The sequence below is a fragment of the Lineus longissimus genome, chromosome 13, assembly GCF_910592395.1.
Source record: "Lineus longissimus chromosome 13, tnLinLong1.2, whole genome shotgun sequence".
NCBI lineage: Eukaryota > Metazoa > Nemertea > Pilidiophora > Heteronemertea > Lineidae > Lineus > Lineus longissimus.
Window position 1 is genome coordinate 16645839 of NC_088320.1, and position 21570 is coordinate 16667408.

Below are 21570 nucleotides of genomic sequence, written 5' to 3' on the forward strand. Positions count from 1 at the left end.
TTTAAAAGGGGTTCTTCTAAAAGTTGTGATATTCAGACAAAACCTAAGCATTGGAATTACTGAACATTATAGTAATATCATTAAAAAGACGGTCAATTTGAATGCATGGCACACAATTGGGATATTTATGCTGTGTCCAGTGCTGTGACATCACTTTATACCTTTTCAGTAGAATGACCCAGGTAGCCTCCAGTTGGAGGCTGGACTCGCCATGGCTCAATGGCCTGGGTGTCTTAGAAGTAGAACAGCCTTGTTACACTTACAGTCCGCATGCTGTAAGGTGGATGCACGGACCATACAAGGGTCTCATGCTGTAAGGTAGATGCACGGATCATAAAAGGGTCTTCAATAGATAGGATCCAGTTGGAAGCTGGACTCGCTTGGAGAGGTGTGGACCCTGGGAGGGGTTGTTGCCGATTCTAGGGTGTCATTTGTCTGGGAAAAACCCCTGAAAATCCTGGTGAAGTTAAATGAAATGAAATGAAATGAAATTTATTGGCCAAAACACAATCTTTGCATATAAGGCACGAAACACAAATACAAATGTACATTACTATCAGAATATCAATTATGAATGCCCTCGGAACATTTCCAAGAACATTTCCCGCCAACGTTCGGTCACGTGACAGTTTGACAAAATGGCGTTCTCAATGACGGAATTACAGGCCCGAAAGGTGTCTAATTTGTCCCTTTTACACCGAATTTGTGCTTCAGTTTTTCGATCTGATTAGTCAATTCAATAGAAGGCGGTTAACTGCAAATGCGTATGGGCATTCATAATCGAATAAAACCGTTTTTACAGCCTTTTTAACGTGTCAAAATATGTCACGATTGTTGCCTATGTGCGCTCCACGTGACCGTCACCATGCATGCCATGTCCAGGGCATTTGATATTCTATGCACAGCAATGTACATGTACATATGTACACGGGGGCTTGACGTGCTCCACCCCTGAAAAAACTCTGATATGTAAAGTCACAGACTTAGTGAGCCTCCCTTCCGGCTTAGCTCCCCCGAACCCCCTACACTTACAGTAGTCAGTACACGATAGGATAGGACGATAGCTGATAAAAGGTGACAGGTGAAAAAAGTTTGGCACAAAAAAATTTTTGCTAGGCTATGCCTATGTGTATTTCTCGCGGGTTGCATGTAGTTTTGAAATTGTTGATGTAATTTTCTAAATGTTGCATAAAATTTTTGAAATGTTGCATACAATTTTTGAAATGTTGCAAGCACTTTTGAATGTTGCATTATTTTTTCCCAGGGTTGGATTATTTCCGCTTTGGCTTGCCATATTATAGTACTCGTGGAATTGTTCAGAAATGTCAATGCCCAAGTCACAATTTCACAAGCATCTTGACCAAACTGGTATCACCAAAACGTAGTGTGCAAGCAAAGTTTCAGAGCCCTACTTCAACCCCAACACCGAATCTATTTGCTCATGTACTCATGAATGTGCATAAATTGGCAGTGTGAATTGATGTGAAAGTTCCTCCCACACCGTACGACCAAAAGAAATGGCTAGTTCTCAGCAACCACTCGTTGATCACCATGATCTTGATGTCACTTTGATCAGAACGACATCCTCTTTTACTAAAACCTCACCATTCATTTAGTTCTCTTTCTTCCGGGGAGTAGTGAACATTTAACAGAAAATCGACCTAAATTTGACATGCTTTTTTGCAATGGTTGCGCAACACACTATGGAAAATAACAAAAGAAATAAATAATAATTATAATTTATTTATTTATATAGCGCCACTTTAAAATTAATTCTCAGTGGCGCTGTACAGTGAAGTGCATTTACACAATAAAACATACTTATTAAAACATATTTGCATACAGGAAATTAAGTTAAAACATACGCCTCACTGAAAAGGTGGGTCTTGAGGGCAGATTTAAAAGATTTAAAACATTGAATGTTACGAATAAAAGTTGGAAGGGCATTCCAGAGACGTGGGGCACAGATCCCGAAAGCTCTATCTCCCGCTGTCTTTTTCTTTGCAAATTGCCAAGCCAGGGTCGGGGCAGCAGATGCCATTGTGTGTCTCTGGTGACCCTCGCCAAGGAGCGAACGATAGTCGGGGCCTGTGCCGTGCACGGCTCTGAAAGCAAAAATTAGCACCTTAAAATGAATTCTTTGTGCAACTGGCAGCCAGTGAAGATGTTTGAGAACCGGAGTAATGTAATGTAAAAGAAAAAATCACTGTCGATTCGAGTGGGGGTAAACTGTGGATTTTATGTGGATATCGGTCCTCAACTTTGATAAATTGATTTAAATATATTTAAAACCCGAGAAATGACGAACCATTATGGATAAACAACCTCCCGCTCAGGGACTTTCTCACCAACGGAACTCAGCAATAATTAGACGGGTCGATATCCAAGCCATAAGAATTTCTGAAATCGTCTTGGAGAAGGATTTTACAAGAGGTTAACTTCAACCCTTCATAAATTCCTTTCAGTTTGAAGATGACGGCTATCTCATTATTGAGGACTTTCTGTCTGCTGATGAGGTTGTCACTCTGGAGAAGACACTCGCATCTATCATTGATGAGATGGATCCTGAGAAAGAAAATAAGATGGCTTTCTCCACAAACACAGAAAAGGTTGAGGTGAGAATGTATTCAGAGATAAGGCGAGACTTTTTTATACCTTGGTTAGCGTACTTTTTCATCTAAGGACAAGCTGAGGAGGGTGAAATAAAAGTTTCAAAAATGTTTTTTCTGTCCCGGAAGACTTCTGTAGAGGCAGCTCTGTAGAGGAGGAAGAAGAAATAAAAATAAAATTTTATTTCAAAATAACAGGTTTCTGTTTTGCTTTATTAACAGGACATGGAACTTTTTAAGATACAGCACCTGAGCTTTAAAGGACCATTGGCATTATTAAGGGCAATATTAGCCAGCTATCGGCTGCGCAGTCACCTCCTGTTCTACATACGGTAAGGAGTTCCCTTCAACAAATTGCACAGAAAAAGGAAAAATTGAAAATCTGACTATTATCGCGCTTTTCCGACATTGACTCTGATTTGACCCGAGTTAGCTCTCCACGCATCGACTCTTTCCACATGGAATGATGCACTAGTAAGGCGTTTCCTACAGCTAGGATCAACCCCTTGACGTCATGGTGCTGATATCGATTTTTCTGACGTCACGCTGATGGCCCTTGATTACCCTGCAACTGCGACGATAAATGGAAATGACGCTGTGTCTTAATAGCAGGGTGATGTGAACTTGGATCTCGGCATGCACTCAAGTGGCGGGAAAGGTCTTTCGCGCGAGGACTTGCGCTTAAACTGAGAAAATAACGAATAACATGTATTTTAAAATGGGAAAAGCATCAAACACATTCATCAAAATAGTTTACTGATGAATCAACAGAAGAACAAACATACTGCAATAATAATGCCAATGGTCCTTTAAAAATGAGTTCACTCATTTACAAATAACCTGAACGGTGGCCGTCGGGGTCAAAGTGAAAATAGTTTTTCTCGGTTTTCAGCGATTTTGAGTGCGATGGTATCGCTAAATGACAACAACAAAAAATCGCCTAGCGGCGGGCACACTAACCAAGGTATAAAAAGGTCTCACCTATCAAGCTCGTTGGATGGAATACTCCAATACGTGACAGGATATTGTTGCACTGTAGTAGTCAGATGTCTGTACCGGCACAAAAGGAATTGTTGAAATGGATGCAGCAAAGATTGATTTGATCGTGGAAGCTAACCTTGTTGCAGTGGGTGCAATAACAGGTGTATGCAATAGGGCTGTGATGTACGTGCCGGGTTCTGTCTAGTGGTCCTGTATGTTGAGGAAGAGATGGGCGGTAAAGGTGTGAAATTAACAACAACTGCTTTCTGAGGCTTATGTTTTGTTAATTCAGTGGATCTGATGTCTGCTTTATGTTCTCATTTCAGAATGACAACGATTATTTCATCAACAGCGCAGATAAAATCCGCTTTTTCTTTGAGAAGGGAGCTCTGGATGAAAGAGGTGAGTTGATTTAGCAATGATACCGGTCTAAATTTGGATTGTGTTGTGCCTGGTTGAGACTGTAGGCAGGTCTCTTTGTCTAATGTGCCCTACTCTATCAAGGTGTATAAGTGGCTACTGGTCAGAGATGCTCAGGTCTCTTTGTCTAACGTGCCCTACTCTATCAAGGTGTATAAGTGGCTACTGGTCAGAGATGCTCAGGTCTCTTTGTCTAATGTACCCTACTCTATCAAGGTGTATAAGTGGCTACTGGTCAGAGATGCTCAGGTCTCTTTGTCTAACGTACCCTACTCTATCAAGGTGTATAAGTGGCTACTGGTCAGAGATGCTCAGGTCTCTTTGTCTAACGTGCCCTACTCTATCAAGGTGTATAAGTGGCTACTGGTCAGAGATGCTCAGGTCTCTTTGTCTAACGTGCCCTACTCTATCAAGGTGTATAAGTGGCTACTGGTCAGAGATGCTCAGGTCTCTTTGTCTAACGTGCCCTACTCTATCAAGGTGTATAAGTGGCTACTGGTCAGAGATGCTCGGGTCTCTTTGTCTAACGTGCCCTACTCTATCAAGGTGTATAAGTGGCTACTGGTCAGAGATGCTCAGGTCTCTTTGTCCAATGTGCCCTACTCTATCAAGGTGTATAAGTGGCTACTGGTCAGAGATGCTCAGGTCTCTTTGTCTAATGTGCCCTACTCTATCAAGGTGTATAAGTGGCTGCTGGTCAGAGATGCTCAGGTCTCTTTGTCTAACGTACCCTACTCTATCAAGGTGTATAAGTGGCTACTGGTCAGAGATGCTCAGGTCTCTTTGTCCAATGTGCCCTACTCTATCAAGGTGTATAAGTGGCTACTGGTCAGAGATGCTCAGGTCTCTTTGTCTAATGTGCCCTACTCTATCAAGGTGTATAAGTGGCTACTGGTCAGAGATGCTCAGGTCTCTTTGTCCAATGTGCCCTACTCTATCAAGGTGTATAAGTGGCTACTGGTCAGAGATGCTCAGGTTGTACATGTGCTGAATGAACAGGTTGTCTGAGCTCTCTTTGAAAGGTTTCAAGATAGACTGGGGTTGAAGTCAGGTGAGGCCTCCAACAGTCTCCAGACTGTGAGTATGAACCTAAACATTAACTTGTTGTTTGTATGCTACAAGTCTCAAACTACATGTGTATTCAGCTTTTACTCCGAATATGTTGCTTGAAAAATCCTGGAGATCTCATCGGGGGCAACATGGTACGATTTGTTCCTGTCACAGAAGCATCAAGATTATTTATGAACCATATTCCACCGAATTTCCACCCTGCAAATGTTTCACAGAGTTTTTTGATTGTTTGTATTCAAATGGATGTGATGTTTTCTTTCAGGTAATCTTCAAGTAGACAAGTCCAGATCCCTCAATAAAATAGGACATGGTGAGTAGTTTCAGGCTGAATGAAATGATCAGCGACTCATGTCTTGAAGATCGATCAAAAAAGACTGAGTTGAGAGCTAAGCGTTTGTTAAGACATAAAATGTTATCACAAACAATATTTGACAATTTGTAATGGAGGAAACCAGAGCCCAGTCAAAGGAAACCTACATTGTCCAAGCCACGCTGTCTCTTGGAGGAAACCAGAGCCCAGTCAAAGGAAACCTACATTGTCCAAGCCACACTGTCTCTTGGAGGAAACCAGAGCCCAGTCGAAGGAAACCTATATTGTCCAAGCCACGCTGTCTCTTGGAGGAAACCAGAGCCCAGTCAAAGGAAACCTACATTGTCCAAGCCACACTGTCTCTTGGAGGAAACCAGAGCCCAGTCAAAGGAAACCTACATTGTCCAAGCCACGCTGTCTCTTGGAGGAAACCAGAGCCCAGTCAAAGGAAACCTACATTATCCAAGCCACGCTGTCTCTTGGAGGAAACCAGAGCCCAGTCAAAGGAAACCTACATTGTCCAAGCCTCGCTGTCTCTTGGAGGAAACCAGAGCCCAGTCAAAGGAAACCTACATTGTCCAAGCCACGCTGTCTCTTGGAGGAAACCTGAACCCAGTCAAAGGAAACCTACATTGTCCGAGCCACGCTGTCTCTTAGAGGAAACCAGAGCCCAGTCAAAGGAAACCTACATTGTCCAAGCCATGCTGTCTCTTGGAGGAAACCAGAGCCCAGTCAAAGGAAACCTACATTGTCCAAGCCACGCTGTCTCTTGGAGGAAACCAGAGCCCAGTCAAAGGAAACCTACATTGTCCAAGCCACACTGTCTCTTGGAGGAAACCAGAGCCCAGTCAAAGGAAACCTACATTGTCCAAGCCACGCTGTCTCTTGGAGGAAACCAGAGCCCAGTCAAAGGAAACCTACATTGTCCAAGCCACACTGTCTCTTGGAGGAAACCAGAGCTCAGTCAAAGGAAACCTACATTGTCCAAGCCACGCTGTCTCTTGGAGGAAACCAGAGCCCAGTCAAAGGAAACCTACATTGTCCAAGCCACGCTGTCTCTTAGAGGAAACCTGAACCCAGTCAAAGGAAACCTACATTGTCCAAGCCACGCTGTCTCTTGGAGGAAACCAGAGCCCAGTCAAAGGAAACCTACATTGTCCAAGCCACGCTGTCTCTTGGAGGAAACCTGAACCCAGTCAAAGGAAACCTACATTGTCCAAGCCTCGCTGTCTCTTGGAGGAAACCAGAGCCCAGTCAAAGGAAACCTACATTGTCCAAGCCACGCTGTCTCTTGGAGGAAACCAGAGCCCAGTCAAAGGAAACCTACATTGTCCAAGCCACGCTGTCTCTTGGAGGAAACCAGAGCCCAGTCAAAGGAAACCTACATTGTCCAAGCCACGCTGTCTCTTGGAGGGAACCAGAGCCCAGTCAAAGGAAACCTACATTGTCCAAGCCACGCTGTCTCTTGCATTGAGACATCTACTGACCAACTGGGAATTGAATCCACAACCGCAGAGGTGACAGGCGCTGTTAATGAACATGTGACTTTCAACAGCACCAATCTGACATGATCTCACCCTTCTACCTTCAGTCAGCCAAATCCTCATCTAAAGTAGGAAGGGAGAGGAGGTGTAAACTTGCCAGGATCATGTTGACCCTCCCCTTATAAATTGTTGCAATATCTTTTCTTTTCTTTCAGCATTGCATGTGCTCAACCCTGAGTTTAAACGGGTCACATTCTCTGACCGAGTGAAGAACATTGCGAGAAAGATGGAATTCAAGAACCCAGCGGTCATTCAGAGTATGGCCATATTCAAGGTGAGTCAGTCATCCGAAGAAACTACATAAAAATATGCCAAACAGAAATGTAAGTATTTGGCACATGTGTTCTGAGGCAGAAACTCCCAGAGGTGGTTCTTTGCCAAGATTGGTCACCTGAATCCTGGTTCAATCATAGACTGTTACACGCCCCGTCACTAAAAACATCCTTTCTACTGTCATGCGAGCGATTGTCTTCATTTTGGAGCAACACTGTGTGTAACTGCAGTGTCATGACTGTTGATTGAGTCTGTTAGTGGCTTTTCCATTGACTTGGTGGTTGAGTATGACTTAGTGGAGCACTTACTGACTAACATTGATTGATCATTGGAGGAGACTTGCCGTCCAACCAACAGGTACATACATGGTGTCACTGTCTCGGAAGGATTACTCTCATCAAGTTTGGCTCACTCCAGAGTAGTCCTACACAGGTGAAGGTTCCCATCATTGAAATTATGACTGAGATTAATCACCATACCACAGACCATCAATATACAAATCTTAGTTGTTTGGGAGTCTGATACGAATTTTGGATTTGCTAGTCCACCATGACATTTCTTCATCCAGCAAAAATCACTAATGGACGACCTGAACCCACCTTTATTGGCTACATCATGGTCAATCATTGCATCAACCTCTTGTGAGAGAATCTGCCTCCTGACATCATGGTCAATCATTGCACCAACCTCTTGTGAGAGAATCTGCCTCCTGACATCATGGTCAATCATTGCAACAACCTCTTGTGAGAGAATCTGCCTCCTGACATCATGGTCAATCATTGCACCAACCTCTTGTGAGAGAATCTGGCTCCTGACATCATGGTCAATCATTGCATCAACCTCTTGTGAGAGAATCTGCCTCCTGACATCATGGTCAATCATTGCATCAACCTCTTGTGAGAGAATCTGCCTCCTGACATCATGGTCAATCATTGCACCAACCTCTTGTGAGAGAATCTGGCTCCTGACATCATGGTCAATCATTGCATCAACCTCTTGTGAGAGAAGCTGCCTCCTGACATCATGATCAATCATTGCATCAACCTCTTGTGAGAGAATCTGCCTCCTGACATCATGGTCAATCATTGCACCAACCTCTTGTGAGAGAATCTGCCTCCTGACATCATGGTCAATCATTGCATCAACCTATTGTGAGAGAATCTGCCTCCTGACATCTTGGTCAATCATTGCATCAACCTCTTGTGAGAGAATCTGCCTCCTGACATCATGGTCAATCATTGCATCAACCTCTTGTGAGAGAATCTGCCTCCTGACATCATGGTCAATCATTGCATCAACCTCTTGTGAGAGAATCTGCCTCCTGACATCATGGTCAATCATTGCACCAACCTCTTGTGAGAGAATCTGCCTCCTGACATCATGGTCAATCATTGCACCAACCTCTTGTGAGAGAATCTGCCTCCTGACATCATGGTCAATCATTGCATCAACCTCTTGTGAGAGAATCTGCCTCCTGACATCATGGTCAATCATTGCATCAACCTCTTGTGAGAGAATCTGCCTCCTGACATCATGGTCAATCATTGCATCAACCTCTTGTGAGAGAATCTGCCTCCTGACATCTTGGTCAATCATTGCATCAACCTCTTGTGAGAGAATCTGCCTCCTGACATCATGGTCAATCATTGCATCAACCTCTTGTGAGAGAATCTGCCTCCTGACATCATGGTCAATCATTGCATCAACCTCTTGTGAGAGAATCTGCCTCCTGACATCATGGTCAATCATTGCATCAACCTCTTGTGAGAGAAGCTGCCTCCTGACATCATGGTCAATCATTGCATCAACCTCTTGTGAGAGAATCTGCCTCCTGACATCATGATCAATCATTGCACCAACCTCTTGTGAGAGAAGCTGCCTCCTGACATCATGGTCAATCATTGCACCAACCTCTTGTGAGAGAATCTGCCTCCTGACATCATGGTCAATCATTGCACCAACCTCTTGTGAGAGAATCTGCCTCCTGACATCATGGTCAATCATTGCACCAACCTCTTGTGAGAGAATCTGCCTCCTGACATCATGGTCAATCATTGCACCAACCTCTTGTGAGAGAATCTGCCTCCTGACATCATGGTCAATCATTGCACCAACCTCTTGTGAGAGAATCTGCCTCCTGACATCATGGTCAATCATTGCACCAACCTCTTGTGAGAGAATATGCCTCCTGACATCATGGTCAATCATTGCACCAACCTCTTGTGAGAGAATATGCCTCCTGACATCATGGTCAATCATTGCATCAACCTCTTGTGAGAGAATCTGCCTCCTGACATCATGGTCAATCATTGCATCAACCTCTTGTGAGAGAATCTGCCTCCTGACATCATGGTCAATCATTGCATCAACCTCTTGTGAGAGAATCTGCCTCCTGACATCTTGGTCAATCATTGCATCAACCTCTTGTGAGAGAATCTGCCTCCTGACATCATGGTCAATCATTGCATCAACCTCTTGTGAGAGAATCTGCCTCCTGACATCATGGTCAATCATTGCATCAACCTCTTGTGAGAGAATCTGCCTCCTGACATCTTGGTCAATCATTGCATCAACCTCTTGTGAGAGAATCTGCCTCCTGACATCATGGTCAATCATTGCATCAACCTCTTGTGAGAGAATCTGCCTCCTGACATCATGGTCAATCATTGCATCAACCTCTTGTGAGAGAATCTGCCTCCTGACATCATGGTCAATCATTGCATCAACCTCTTGTGAGAGAATCTGCCTCCTGACATCATCGTCAATCATTGCATCAACCTCTTGTGAGAGAATCTGCCTCCTGACATCATGGTCAATCATTGCATCAACCTCTTGTGAGAGAATCTGCCTCCTGACATCATGGTCAATCATTGCATCAACCTCTTGTGAGAGAATCTGCCTCCTGACATCATGGTCAATCATTGCATCAACCTCTTGTGAGAGAATCTGCCTCCTGACATCATGGTCAATCATTGCATCAACCTCTTGTGAGAGAATCTGCCTCCTGACATCATGGTCAATCATTGCACCAACCTCTTGTGAGAGAATCTGCCTCCTGACATCATGGTCAATCATTGCATCAACCTCTTGTGAGAGAATCTGCCTCCTGACATCATGGTCAATCATTGCACCAACCTCTTGTGAGAGAATCTGCCTCCTGACATCATGGTCAATCATTGCACCAACCTCTTGTGAGATAATCTGCCTCCTGACATCATGGTCAATCATTGCATCAACCTCTTGTGAGAGAATCTGCCTCCTGACATCATGGTCAATCATTGCATCAACCTCTTGTGAGAGAATCTGCCTCCTGACATCATGGTCAATCATTGCATCAACCTCTTGTGAGAGAATCTGCCTCCTGACATCATGGTCAATCATTGCATCAACTTCTTGTGAGAGAATCTGCCTCCTGACATCATGGTCAATCATTGCATCAACCTCTTGTGAGAGAATCTGCCTCCTGACATCATGGTCAATCATTGCATCAACCTCTTGTGAGAGAATCTGCCTCCTGACATCATGGTCAATCATTGCACCAACCTCTTGTGAGAGAATCTGCCTCCTGACATCATGGTCAATCATTGCACCAACCTCTTGTGAGAGAATCTGCCTCCTGACATCATGGTCAATCATTGCATCAACCTCTTGTGAGAGAATCTGCCTCCTGACATCATGGTCAATCATTGCATCAACCTCTTGTGAGAGAAGCTGCCTCCTGACATCATGGTCAATCATTGCATCAACCTCTTGTGAGAGAATCTGCCTCCTGACATCTTGTCATTAAAATGTGTGTTTTGGTTTTGCAGCAACCAGGTATTGGTGGCGAGGTGACGAACCATCAAGATGCGAGCTTCCTCCACAACGAACCAATCAAACTAATGGGATACTGGATCGCGTTGGAGGATGCGACACTAGAGAACGGCTGTCTCTGGTTCATCCCTGGATCACATAAAGGTAACAAGGTCAGCAAAATATGGAGCTGTTCAAACTCTGATAATATTGATTGCTCAAACCAGAACAGATGGAAACCCCCCAAAATGAACATGATTTCCTCTGATTTGTCGATTTCATTCTGTCAGTTTCAATGCGCCTGTAACTCATGCGCACAAGTCTCCCTGTTCCTGTACATGAAGGTTAATGAGCAGCGTGCTGTGCAGGCTGCAAGTGCCTTGTACCGCTTGTTTAAACGTGCTTGATATTCATGGTCTTCTCTCAGATTTACCACGGATTTTGCATTGCATTCTCACTGTATAATTTGACTTAAAGTAGGCAAGGTCATAGATTCATGTTCAAGTTCGGGACCATAATACAACCATGGTACTTTGGTGTAACCTCATTTGCCAATTACATGTACTCGTTTTTGTGACCTTGGTTTGGTTGACACTTAAATTCCTTAATTATTAGGCTTATTAGTCAACTAATAACCCATATATTCAATCCCCCATGGGTGTAATCAGCGAGTCAAACTGGGTCAAACAACACTTGTTACCCATTAATTCAGGGTAAACTTGGAATGCACTGCTTAGTGAGACGAGACTTGGGGAAACAGGTCACTGTAACCAAAGTGTCCCAGTGAGGTTCCACTGCAGTCAAGTAGGTCTGAGGTCACTTGTTAGTGTTTCCGTCTATTTCAGAGGGTCTCGGTAACAACAGACGGATGGTAAGGAATGAAGATAAGAAGCCTGGTGAACCATACCTTGTGTTTACCGCCCCAATCAAAGAATGGGATCAGAAGGCGTTCGTACCTGGACCTGTGAAAAAAGGTGAGGAAACTGGCTCTCAGTCCAGAAACATCTACACTTTTCATACCATAGAACTGTCTTCTTGTTTCCAGGTTCCCTGGTTCTGATTGATGGCCTGATAGCTCACAGGAGTAACACCCTCACCTCAGACAAGTCCAGACACATCTACACCTTCCATATCATAGAACTGTCTTCTTGTTTCCAGGTTCCCTGGTTCTGATTGATGGCCTGATAGCTCACAGGAGTAACACCAACACCTCAGACAAGTCCAGACACATCTACACCTTCCATATCATAGAACTGTCTTCTTGTTTCCAGGTTCCCTGGTTCTGATTGATGGCCTGATAGCTCACAGGAGTAACACCAACACCTCAGACAAGTCCAGACACATCTACACCTTCCATATCATAGAACTGTCTTCTTGTTTCCAGGTTCCCTGGTTCTGATTGATGGCCTGATAGCTCACAGGAGTAACACCAACACCTCAGACAAGTCCAGACACATCTACACCTTCCATATCATAGAACTGTCTTCTTGTTTCCAGGTTCCCTGGTTCTGATTGATGGCCTGATAGCTCACAGGAGTAACACCAACACCTCAGACAAGTCCAGACACATCTACACCTTCCATATCATAGAACTGTCTTCTTGTTTCCAGGTTCCCTGGTTCTGATTGATGGCCTGATAGCTCACAGGAGTAACACCAACACCTCAGACAAGTCCAGACACATCTACACCTTCCATATCATAGAGATGCTGGATTCAAAATACGATAAACTCAACTGGTAAGACTGTTATGTCAACAGTTTGTTGTTAAGAGCATGAGCCAGGATCACCTCGTTCTTTTATTGGTGAGACGTTAAACTGGGCTTCCTTGCACCAGGACCTTGATCAGGAATAGGCAGGTGGATTGGGTATTGTCTTGTGAGTGGTTTTTTAGTTCACCTGAGTGAGCTTATGTCATCACGTTATGTCTGTCGGGCCGTCCATCGTCCGTTAACAACAATGGTGGCACGTTTGTTCACTATTGAGTCTAGAAATTTAAAACATGGTGTGAGGATGTCTCATGACAACGTAACTTGACACACAAAGAATAGATCGCTATTTGGGCTCCAGGCGGCCATCTTTGAAAACCTTATTTTATCAATATCTCATGAACGCTGATAGAACCATGACATTTTTTCTGTCAATACTTCTGATGAACATGACATAATACCTGGGTTTTCGATTTGACCTACTTTTGAAGGTCACAGAGGTAAAAAACTCAGTGAAATTTCAGTGAAGGTGGCACGCTTCATCATTAATTGTCCTAGACTCATCAAATTTGATGTGTTAACATCTATTAAGCATCTGTACATTTAATAATAACTCTATTGAATGTGACCTATTTTTCAGCGTAAGTAGGTCATGTCATAAAACCCATTTTGTGTCATTCAAACTTACCTATGGAACACTTTTGCATGTTACTCCATTTGGGCTCAAACACAAGAGTATCCCTTTAATTTTCTAAAGGGAGAACTGAGTTAACAGCTCGGCCGCCAGGCGGCGCCCTGACCGATCCCGCGAGATCGCGCCGATCTCATGCCGCCATATTCAGTCTTTACTCTCGTGCTTCTACGAAGCACATCGTTTTTTCAAAGCTGCCGTGAATTCGATTTAAAACCAAATTCAACCAGCCAAGTCTAGACGATTTTTGGGTTCATTCACCTACGGAGTAGGCCGCCAAACTAATCTTGGCATTAGTATTGTCCAGTCTATTTAATTATAGACATTTTCTTAGCTAGCTTAGTCGACCCGGCTCCATTATTTTGATCTTGGTAGGGTAGAGTTAAGTAGGCTATTCTCCGCTCTATTGTAATGAACAAGACTCAGATCCATTGCAATAGTGTTTAATTCAAGTAGGCATGTTTTCCTTTCCATTAATTATTGCGTCCTTTCTGGCCTACTTGGGGTTCCCAGTGTTTTTATTGTCATTGGTACCATTTTTTATATGGCGTACCCCTCCGACGGCATCCTTTGTCTCACCACAAAGGAATGCGTCTGGTGGCGGGAAACGGGCCGCGAAGACACCTAAACCCTCTTCCGGTTCCGTTTCCGGGCATATAACCCGGAGGTCTAGCAAACCTCCCGCCACCACCCCTTCCGTCAGCCGAGTTCCGGTTCCGGCCGCGGCTGCGAAGTATGCGGGATCTGACATTATTAATGTCTGTGGTCCCAAGGGAGACTTACATCCAATAAGTCGCCAAGGGTTTAATATACCCCGGACCTCAGGGAACCTTCCGGTTCCTTTGTCGTCCGCTCCCCCGAGTACAAGCCCTTTGTACCCGCGGGAGCACCCTGCTTCCGGTCCGCCGATTGCAGTTCCGGTTACTGACGCGGGTTCCCGTTTTTCAGTAACCGAAGACTCTACTGGGGGTTTTTCTCAGTCTTTACTGCGAAATAACCCCAGTCCTCACGGACACAGTAGAGTAGGGCCGGACTTTATAACGCCACCTCCGAAACGCCATGCGTCTTCGGTAACAGCGTTTCCGCCCTCCGTACCTCCTTCTAAAAGGGCATCCGGTAGCTCCATACCGGCGAAGGAGTTACGGGCATTTCCGGTTTCGGACTTCGTCGTACCGGAAATGCAGGCACCTTCCTACGTTGGCCAACCTCTTGGGTGGAACCAACCGGAAGTGCCACCCCCTCCTCGTAGCAGAGGCGTCGTTCCCAGGGAACGAGCTACGCAGAGAGGACATCTGAACTCTAGTTCAGAATATGGGCATCTTCCGCTTCCGGAAGACCCATACGCCCGTACATACGGCTTCCAGGGTTCGCTTATGCGCTCACCCTCGCCTCAACTGCCCGTCGTTGAGAGAAGCCGCACGTCGGGTCCGGAACCCGAGTCGGGACAGCAACTGTCCCAGCTCATCCAGATGGTAGCAGGTCTTACTGATAGACTCAGCCATCTGGAGCAGGGTTCCGGTTCCTCTGGTGCGCCTGGTCCCATCGGATACCCACCATCCGACTCCTCTATTTTAGAGGAATTTTCTGAGAACGAGAGTTCTCAGCCAGGCTACCGCTCCCCCAATCAGGAGGAGCTGTCACCAGAGGAGGCCAGTATCTTGTCGGATATGAGGACACTCAGATCCTTGATCAGAGCGTACCTCCCGCAGGATCTGTGCCCTACCCCGCCGGAACTGCCAGCCTTGTCAACACCGACCTTTCACTCTGGGGACAGGAAGTGGATCCCAATCCACAGGTTTCTCAAGGCTCCACTCGGGCACTTGAATTCCTTCCTCCCTCCCCGTCGGTGGTAGCAGTCTCGGAACTTTTGGAGCGTACAATCAGAGACTCACAAGGCGCCCACCAACGTACTTCCATCCCTGTCCTTCCGGCAGTTGGACCGGAAGCTAAGTGTAAACCGGGGAAGTTGTTCACGGCACAACTTCCTCCCGTTAGGCAGTACCGCGCTGACTATTATCGAGTCAGCTCGGCCGGCTGTCCAGCTGCAGCATCGACTTCCATATTAAAGGACGATGTACAGCTGGACCAACTCGTGCCTAGGGTGACCTCCTCCTCGGCTTACCGAGACCTTAGAGCACAAGAGGGTCTGGCCAAAAACACGTTAGCGGTGCTCTCCTACGCAGAGCACACTAACCTGGCCCTAGCCAGATCCCTAAAAGATAATGAGTCACTATCTGATGACACAAAATCGCTTGTGACATCCTTGTCACATTCGATTAGGCACGCTATTGCTCTGTCTGCCAAGACCGCATCAAATAGCGTCCTACTCCGTAGAGACGCCGCACTGGGCTCTCTCAATGTCATCAGATCCCTCCAGCTGGAAGGGTCCTTAAGAACCGCTCCTATGGACGGTTCTTTCCTGTTCGCAGATTCTGTACAAGAGGCGGCTCAAGCACAGAAAGATTGGGACAAATTATATGCCCCCACTGCGACGCAGAGGGCCAAGACCTCTCTACCTAACGCTAGAAAGATAGAGAGGCCCCAGCAGGCATCGGGTTCAATCCCGTACACCAGGCAGGTCCTGCCTAGGCCTACCCCGCCTAGTCAGCCTGCTCCTGCTGGATCCTTCCGACGGGAAGCGGAGGGTCACCGGACTGGAAAGAGGAAAAATACTTCCTCGAACCAGGGTGGATTCGGTCTGACTAAGCACTCCTTTCGCCCAAGGGGTGCTGGCCGGAAGAGGTGACTCCCCCCTCCTTTCTCCTCCCGGACCCAAAAAGGAGCCGACTCCGGTAGTCGGGGGCCGTCTGCAAAAATTTGCAGACATTTGGGACGATTGGTACCCAAAGGGGTCCCCAGTCCCAAACATGTTGAGGTACGGAGTGAAACTAGATTTCAACCGTACCCCCCCGACTACCATATATCCAACCCCAGTTCAGCCACCGAAGGACCCAGTCAAGGCCTCTGCCCTCCAAGCAGAGGTCGCGACATTACTGGAGAAGCAAGCTATCCAGCTCCTTCAAGATCCATGCTCCCCCGGCTTTTACAGCCACGTTTTCTTGGTTACCAAGAAAGCAGGGACATGGAGGCTGATCATAGACCTTTCCAGGTTAAACACCTTCTTGAATGTTCCTCATTTCAAGATGGAAACCACCAGGTCTATAGCAACGGCGATACAGCCCAACGATTGGGCGGTATCGATGGATTTAACGGATGCGTACTTACATGTACCGATCCATCCAGACTATCAACACTTCCTTCGATTCCATTACGAAGGAAAGACGTATCAATTTAGGGCCCTGCCGTTCGGTCTGGCATCGGCACCCCTAATTTTTACGATGATAGTCACAGCCTTCGTCGCTCCCTTTCACGTGATGGGGTTCAAGCTCCATCACTACCTAGACGATTGGCTACTCCGTTGCAAATCGCGGGAACTACTACTGCAACAACTTCAGGTTCTAAAGCAAAAAGTAGTTTCCGCAGGTTGGATTATCAACGAAACAAAGTCAGAATTCATACCATCCCAAGACTTCGTTTACGTTGGAGTTCGGTTCCTTACGGCCATAGGGAAAATGCTGCCCCCCCTAGACAGGATAAAGAAAATTCTTCATCTCGTCGCAGAATTCAGAGGAAGGACTCAAGCTCCCGCAAGGCGATGCTTGAGCCTTTTGGGACTTCTGAATTCGGCAGCAGACCAAATCCCCCTTGGCCGTCTATATATGCGTCCCATCCAGATGTTTCTAATGTCTCTATGGAAACCCCACAGGGACCCATTGGACAAGTTGGTATTGATACCTCAATACCTACTCAAGAACGTCTGGAACTTCTGGGAGTCGGAGACTCGTCTCCAAAGCGGTGTAGATCTTGCTCCACCGCCCCCAGAAGTGTCCCTTTTCACAGATGCTTCCCTACTAGGGTGGGGAGCACATCTGAACAACGGGGACATGTCCATAAGGGGTCTATGGACAAGGGAGGAGACCATTCTTCCAATAAATATATTGGAAATGAAGGCTGTCCTTCTGGCCGTGAGGGCTCTTTCCCTTCGCCTGAAGAATCGGAGAGTAACCCTGTTCTCCGACAATTCTACAGTAGTAGCATATGTCAGGAGACAGGGAGGCACAAAGTCCGGCATTCTTTGCCAGCTAACTTGGGAGCTTTACCATCTTTGTGCCGACCTTGGAGTATCGATATGTGCCAGACACATACCGGGCAATCGCAACATCCTTGCCGACGCCCTGTCCCGTCAGAACAAGCTAGTTCAGACAGAGTGGACACTCCATCAGGAGATTGTAGACGACCTTTGTCGCCTTTGGCAATCTCCGAAGGTAGATCTGTTCGCCACCAGGCTGAACAATCGCCTTCCCATCTATTACTCTCCACTTCCGGACGAAGAGGCCCTGGAAGTCGACAGCCTTACAGCCTCTTGGGTCGGGCTGAACGCATATGCGTTTCCACCCCTCCCTCTCATCCAACCAGTCCTGAACAAGATCTTGACCAGCCACCCGGTGAGAATAACTCTCATTGCACCTTGCTGGCCAAATCAGGCCTGGTTCCCAGCCTTGCTGGAGCTCCTGATAGACCACCCCAGGAGTCTTCCTACTTGGAAGCACCTCCTGTGGCACCCCCTGGGGAGATGCTACCACCAGAACCCTGGATTTTTCAAGTTTCACGCCTGGAACTTATCCAGTTGCATCTCCACCAGAGAGGCTTTTCGGACATCGCTGTCAAGCGCATGTCCGCACCTCAAAGGGGGTCTACCCTTGATGTGTATCAAGGAAAGTGGTCTACCTTCACTTCCTGGTGCAGGGAGAACGGAGTTAATCCGATCTCTCCCTCTATATACAGATTAGTTGATTTCCTTATTGAATTATTCACGGAAAGACAACTATCTGTCACGGCTATAAAAGGGTACAAGTCCGCCATCGCTTCTACCCTCCGTGTTTTAAGCACCTGGGATCTTCGTTGGGAGGACCAAATAACCCCTCTTTTCAGAGGAATGTTATTAGAGCGTCCTAGACCGGTTCACAACACCCTTAAATGGGACCTTTCTGTTGTCCTTAAGGTGCTCATGAGGCATCCTTTTGAACCCATGTCTATTTCATCCATGAAATATCTGACACTCAAAACGGTCTTTCTAGTAGCCTTGGCTACCGCCCAACGGAGATCAGAGCTCCATGCACTTTCTTTTAAGAAGCTGGCTTTTAGAGAGGGAGGGGAGGTTATCCTGGCTTTCATACCAGGATTTCTGGCGAAGAACCAGGGACCGGCCGCCTCTCGGCCCCCGGTTACTATTCCCTCTCTGTCAGGAACGATCTCTTATGATCTTCCTGACAGAACTTTATGTCCCGTCAGGGCCCTAAATTTCTACATAAATAGGACAAAACCTCCCGGTATCCGCCAGGGGAGAGAGCGTTTGTTTTTGTCCTATAAGGAGGGAAATAAACGAGAGATAGCGGCCGCCACTATTTCAAGGTGGATTGTGGAGACTATTCGTCTTTCCTACAACACCTTGAAGACTTCCTCTGATCTTCTTGCGCTAGCTAACATCTCAGCGCACGAAGTTAGAGCACTAGCCACCTCCTGGGCTAACTACCGAGGAGTTGCTCTTCAAGAAGTCGTTTCCGCTGCATGTTGGAGTAATCACTCCACATTCTCTCGTTTCTACCTACGAGACGTTTCTTCCCTCGTAGATGGCATGCATACAATCGGCCCGATTGTGTCTGCGGGGCATGTTGTTTGATCCTGGCTAGATCAAAAAAGGGGGGGAAGCCCGATTGAAGAGTCAAACGCGCATCTTGCGCCATTTTTGATATGCCCTATCTTCAACAATCCAGGCAACCCCTAGTAGACTAGAAAGGACGCAATTTCTTATTGTTGTTTAGCAATAACTCATTCTACACCCTTCAACATGCCTTACTTGCTCTAAGCTCTGTTGCCGGAAAGAAGATGGTTTTATTACGCAATTCTAGCGCTTTCCGGAGAATGGGTCTATTACTCTCTATAATATGATTGTAATACCGAGATCAAAATACCGGTCTTCCGGTTCTCCCCATTTCTTTCCCCTGGCGGTCCTCCTTAGCTAATATGCCGGTGGTGCCTCCTGGATGGAACAACAGCTCAGCCTTAGGTAAGTCCTCGTTTCCCACCTCCAATAGGTTGCTGGGATTCGATGCAAAAGTGTTCCATAGGTAAGTTTGAATGACACAAAATGCCCATTTCCTTACAAGAAATGGCCATTTTGTTAGTTCATACTTACCTATGGAACACGGCCCTCCCGCCGTCCCCACAAACGGGACATACTCTTTATTAACGCTCAAGAGTAAAGACTAAATATGGCGGCATGAGATCGGCGCGATCTCGCGGGATCCGTCAGGGCGCCGCCTGGCGGCCGAGCTGTTAACTCAGTTCTCCCTTTAGAAAATTAAAGGGATACTCTTGTGTTTGAGCCCAAATGGAGTAACATGCAAAAGTGTTCCATAGGTAAGTATGAACTAACAAAATGGCCATTTCTTGTAAGGAAATGGGCACTTTCGGTCATATATCAAGAAACTGTCTGTGTGATCTTCAAATAATGAGCATCACTGATTCATGCTTAACATAGTGCAGAACATTTTAACATCGACCTAGTTTCAAACTCGAAGGTCGAGGTCAAACTCTAAAATTCACAGAAGGTGGTACAATTCACTACTACTTGTCACAGATTCTTCAAATTTTATAGGTAGACACCTATTGGGCATCTGTAAAAATTGGCCCAATTTAGGTCAACTGTGACCTAATTTTGACCTAGTTATGAAGTTCACAGAGGTCAAACTCTAAAAGTGCCATTGATAGTGCCACATTTTGTTATATCAAAAAGTCAATTTAATCTCCATGTCTCATTTCATTTACCATTAAATCATTCCCAGGTGAGCACAATGTCCCCAGGACATTTCATTGTTGTTTGAGACTAATCATGTAAACTTTCTGTTCTATATCAGGTTACAGCCAACCGAAGTGATGCCGTTCCCGATGTTGTTTGACTTCGCGTAATGTCAGCTTGGCATTATCGTCAAAAGGAAGACTGCTGCAGTTGGTCTGCTGTGAATAAAAACTGAATTCGAAAGATAGAGACAAATTTTTATAAAGAGAAGGACATCTACAAAATGCTTTTGAGGTGAATTAGTGACAGGCATTGAAAAATTACACGGTCACATGTGGAATAATTATACAGTCAAGTGGAACGATTTTACAGTTAAGTGGATTGATTTGACGGTCAAGAGGAATGATTATACAGTCAAGTGGATTGATTTTACTGTCAAGTGGAATGATAATACAGTCAAGTTGATTGATTTTACTGTCAAGTGGAATGATTATACAGTCAAGTGGATTGATTTTACGGTCTAGAGGAATGATTATACAGTCAAGTGGATTGATTTTACTGTCAAGAGGAATGATAATACAGTCAAGTGGATTGATTTTACGATCAAGTGGAATGATTATACAGTCAAGTGGATTGATTATACAGTTGAGTGGAATAAGTGGAATAATTTAACAGTAAAGTGCTCCTATTGATACGAAATAGACATTTGTAAGTTGAATTTAATTCCTGTTGTGCACACTAAAGTTGAAGGGTGGTAATGTAAAGCATGATGGAGTTTGTTTGCTTGCTATTGTTTGAATTGGTCATGTCCGCCGTGTGAGGGATGGTCTCTGTTATTGTGTAGTACGAGTGATTCAAGTGCAACTTACATTGAAACTGTTAAATGGGAGTTCATTTCGTGCCGAAGTCCATCCATTTCACATTACCACTCTCCACTGTGCTCTGGAATCAAATGATGCTGAGGTCAACCTTCCTTTTCCATTGAGGTGTTTGGCCAGTTGTGTATGCCCTGGATCTAAGCCTTGGATCTGTGTGGCCCAGTAAGAGAGAGCTCTTCACTTTATTCACCGTTAGTGTCATTCTTGGTCCCATCTTGGCCATTGAATCGCCTCTCGGTGTGAGATGTTGTCTCTACCTTGGTGAAGATGCTCTGATAATAACTCCGGGCAATGCATGAATGACTAATAGCATGATGAGAAGAGAATAAACACTATTTAGCATTCACAAAACTTTGTCTGCATGTGCACTAAGACACTTTTGATGATATTTGATTCGAACTATTATTTGTGGTTTGCAGAAAATTTTATGGTTTA

At 45.5% G+C, this 21570-nt stretch overlaps 1 protein-coding gene across 1 annotated transcript; it reads left to right on the forward strand.

The window, feature by feature from the left end:
- Positions 1-638: 638 nt before the first annotated feature.
- Positions 639-20915, forward strand: LOC135498484 (phytanoyl-CoA dioxygenase domain-containing protein 1-like). Its single transcript, XM_064788791.1, has 9 exons — positions 639-674; positions 2466-2615; positions 3917-3992; positions 5344-5391; positions 7091-7209; positions 11018-11165; positions 11846-11974; positions 12611-12737; positions 20376-20915. The coding sequence occupies exons 1-9, from the start codon at positions 639-641 to the stop codon at positions 20425-20427; spliced, it is 885 nt and encodes a 294-aa protein (XP_064644861.1). The 3' UTR covers positions 20428-20915.
- The last annotated feature ends 655 nt before the right edge of the window (positions 20916-21570 follow it).

Bases quoted from the DNA above. Each gene is read 5' to 3' on its own strand.
- LOC135498484 (XM_064788791.1), top strand. From the start codon at position 639: ATGGCGTTCTCAATGACGGAATTACAGGCCCGAAAG. The intron at 2,616-3,916 runs GTGAGAATGTAT...TTCTCATTTCAG, and splicing joins CAAACACAGAAAAGGTTGAG to AATGACAACGATTATTTCAT. The intron at 12,738-20,375 runs GTAAGACTGTTA...GTTCTATATCAG, and splicing joins AAATACGATAAACTCAACTG to GTTACAGCCAACCGAAGTGA.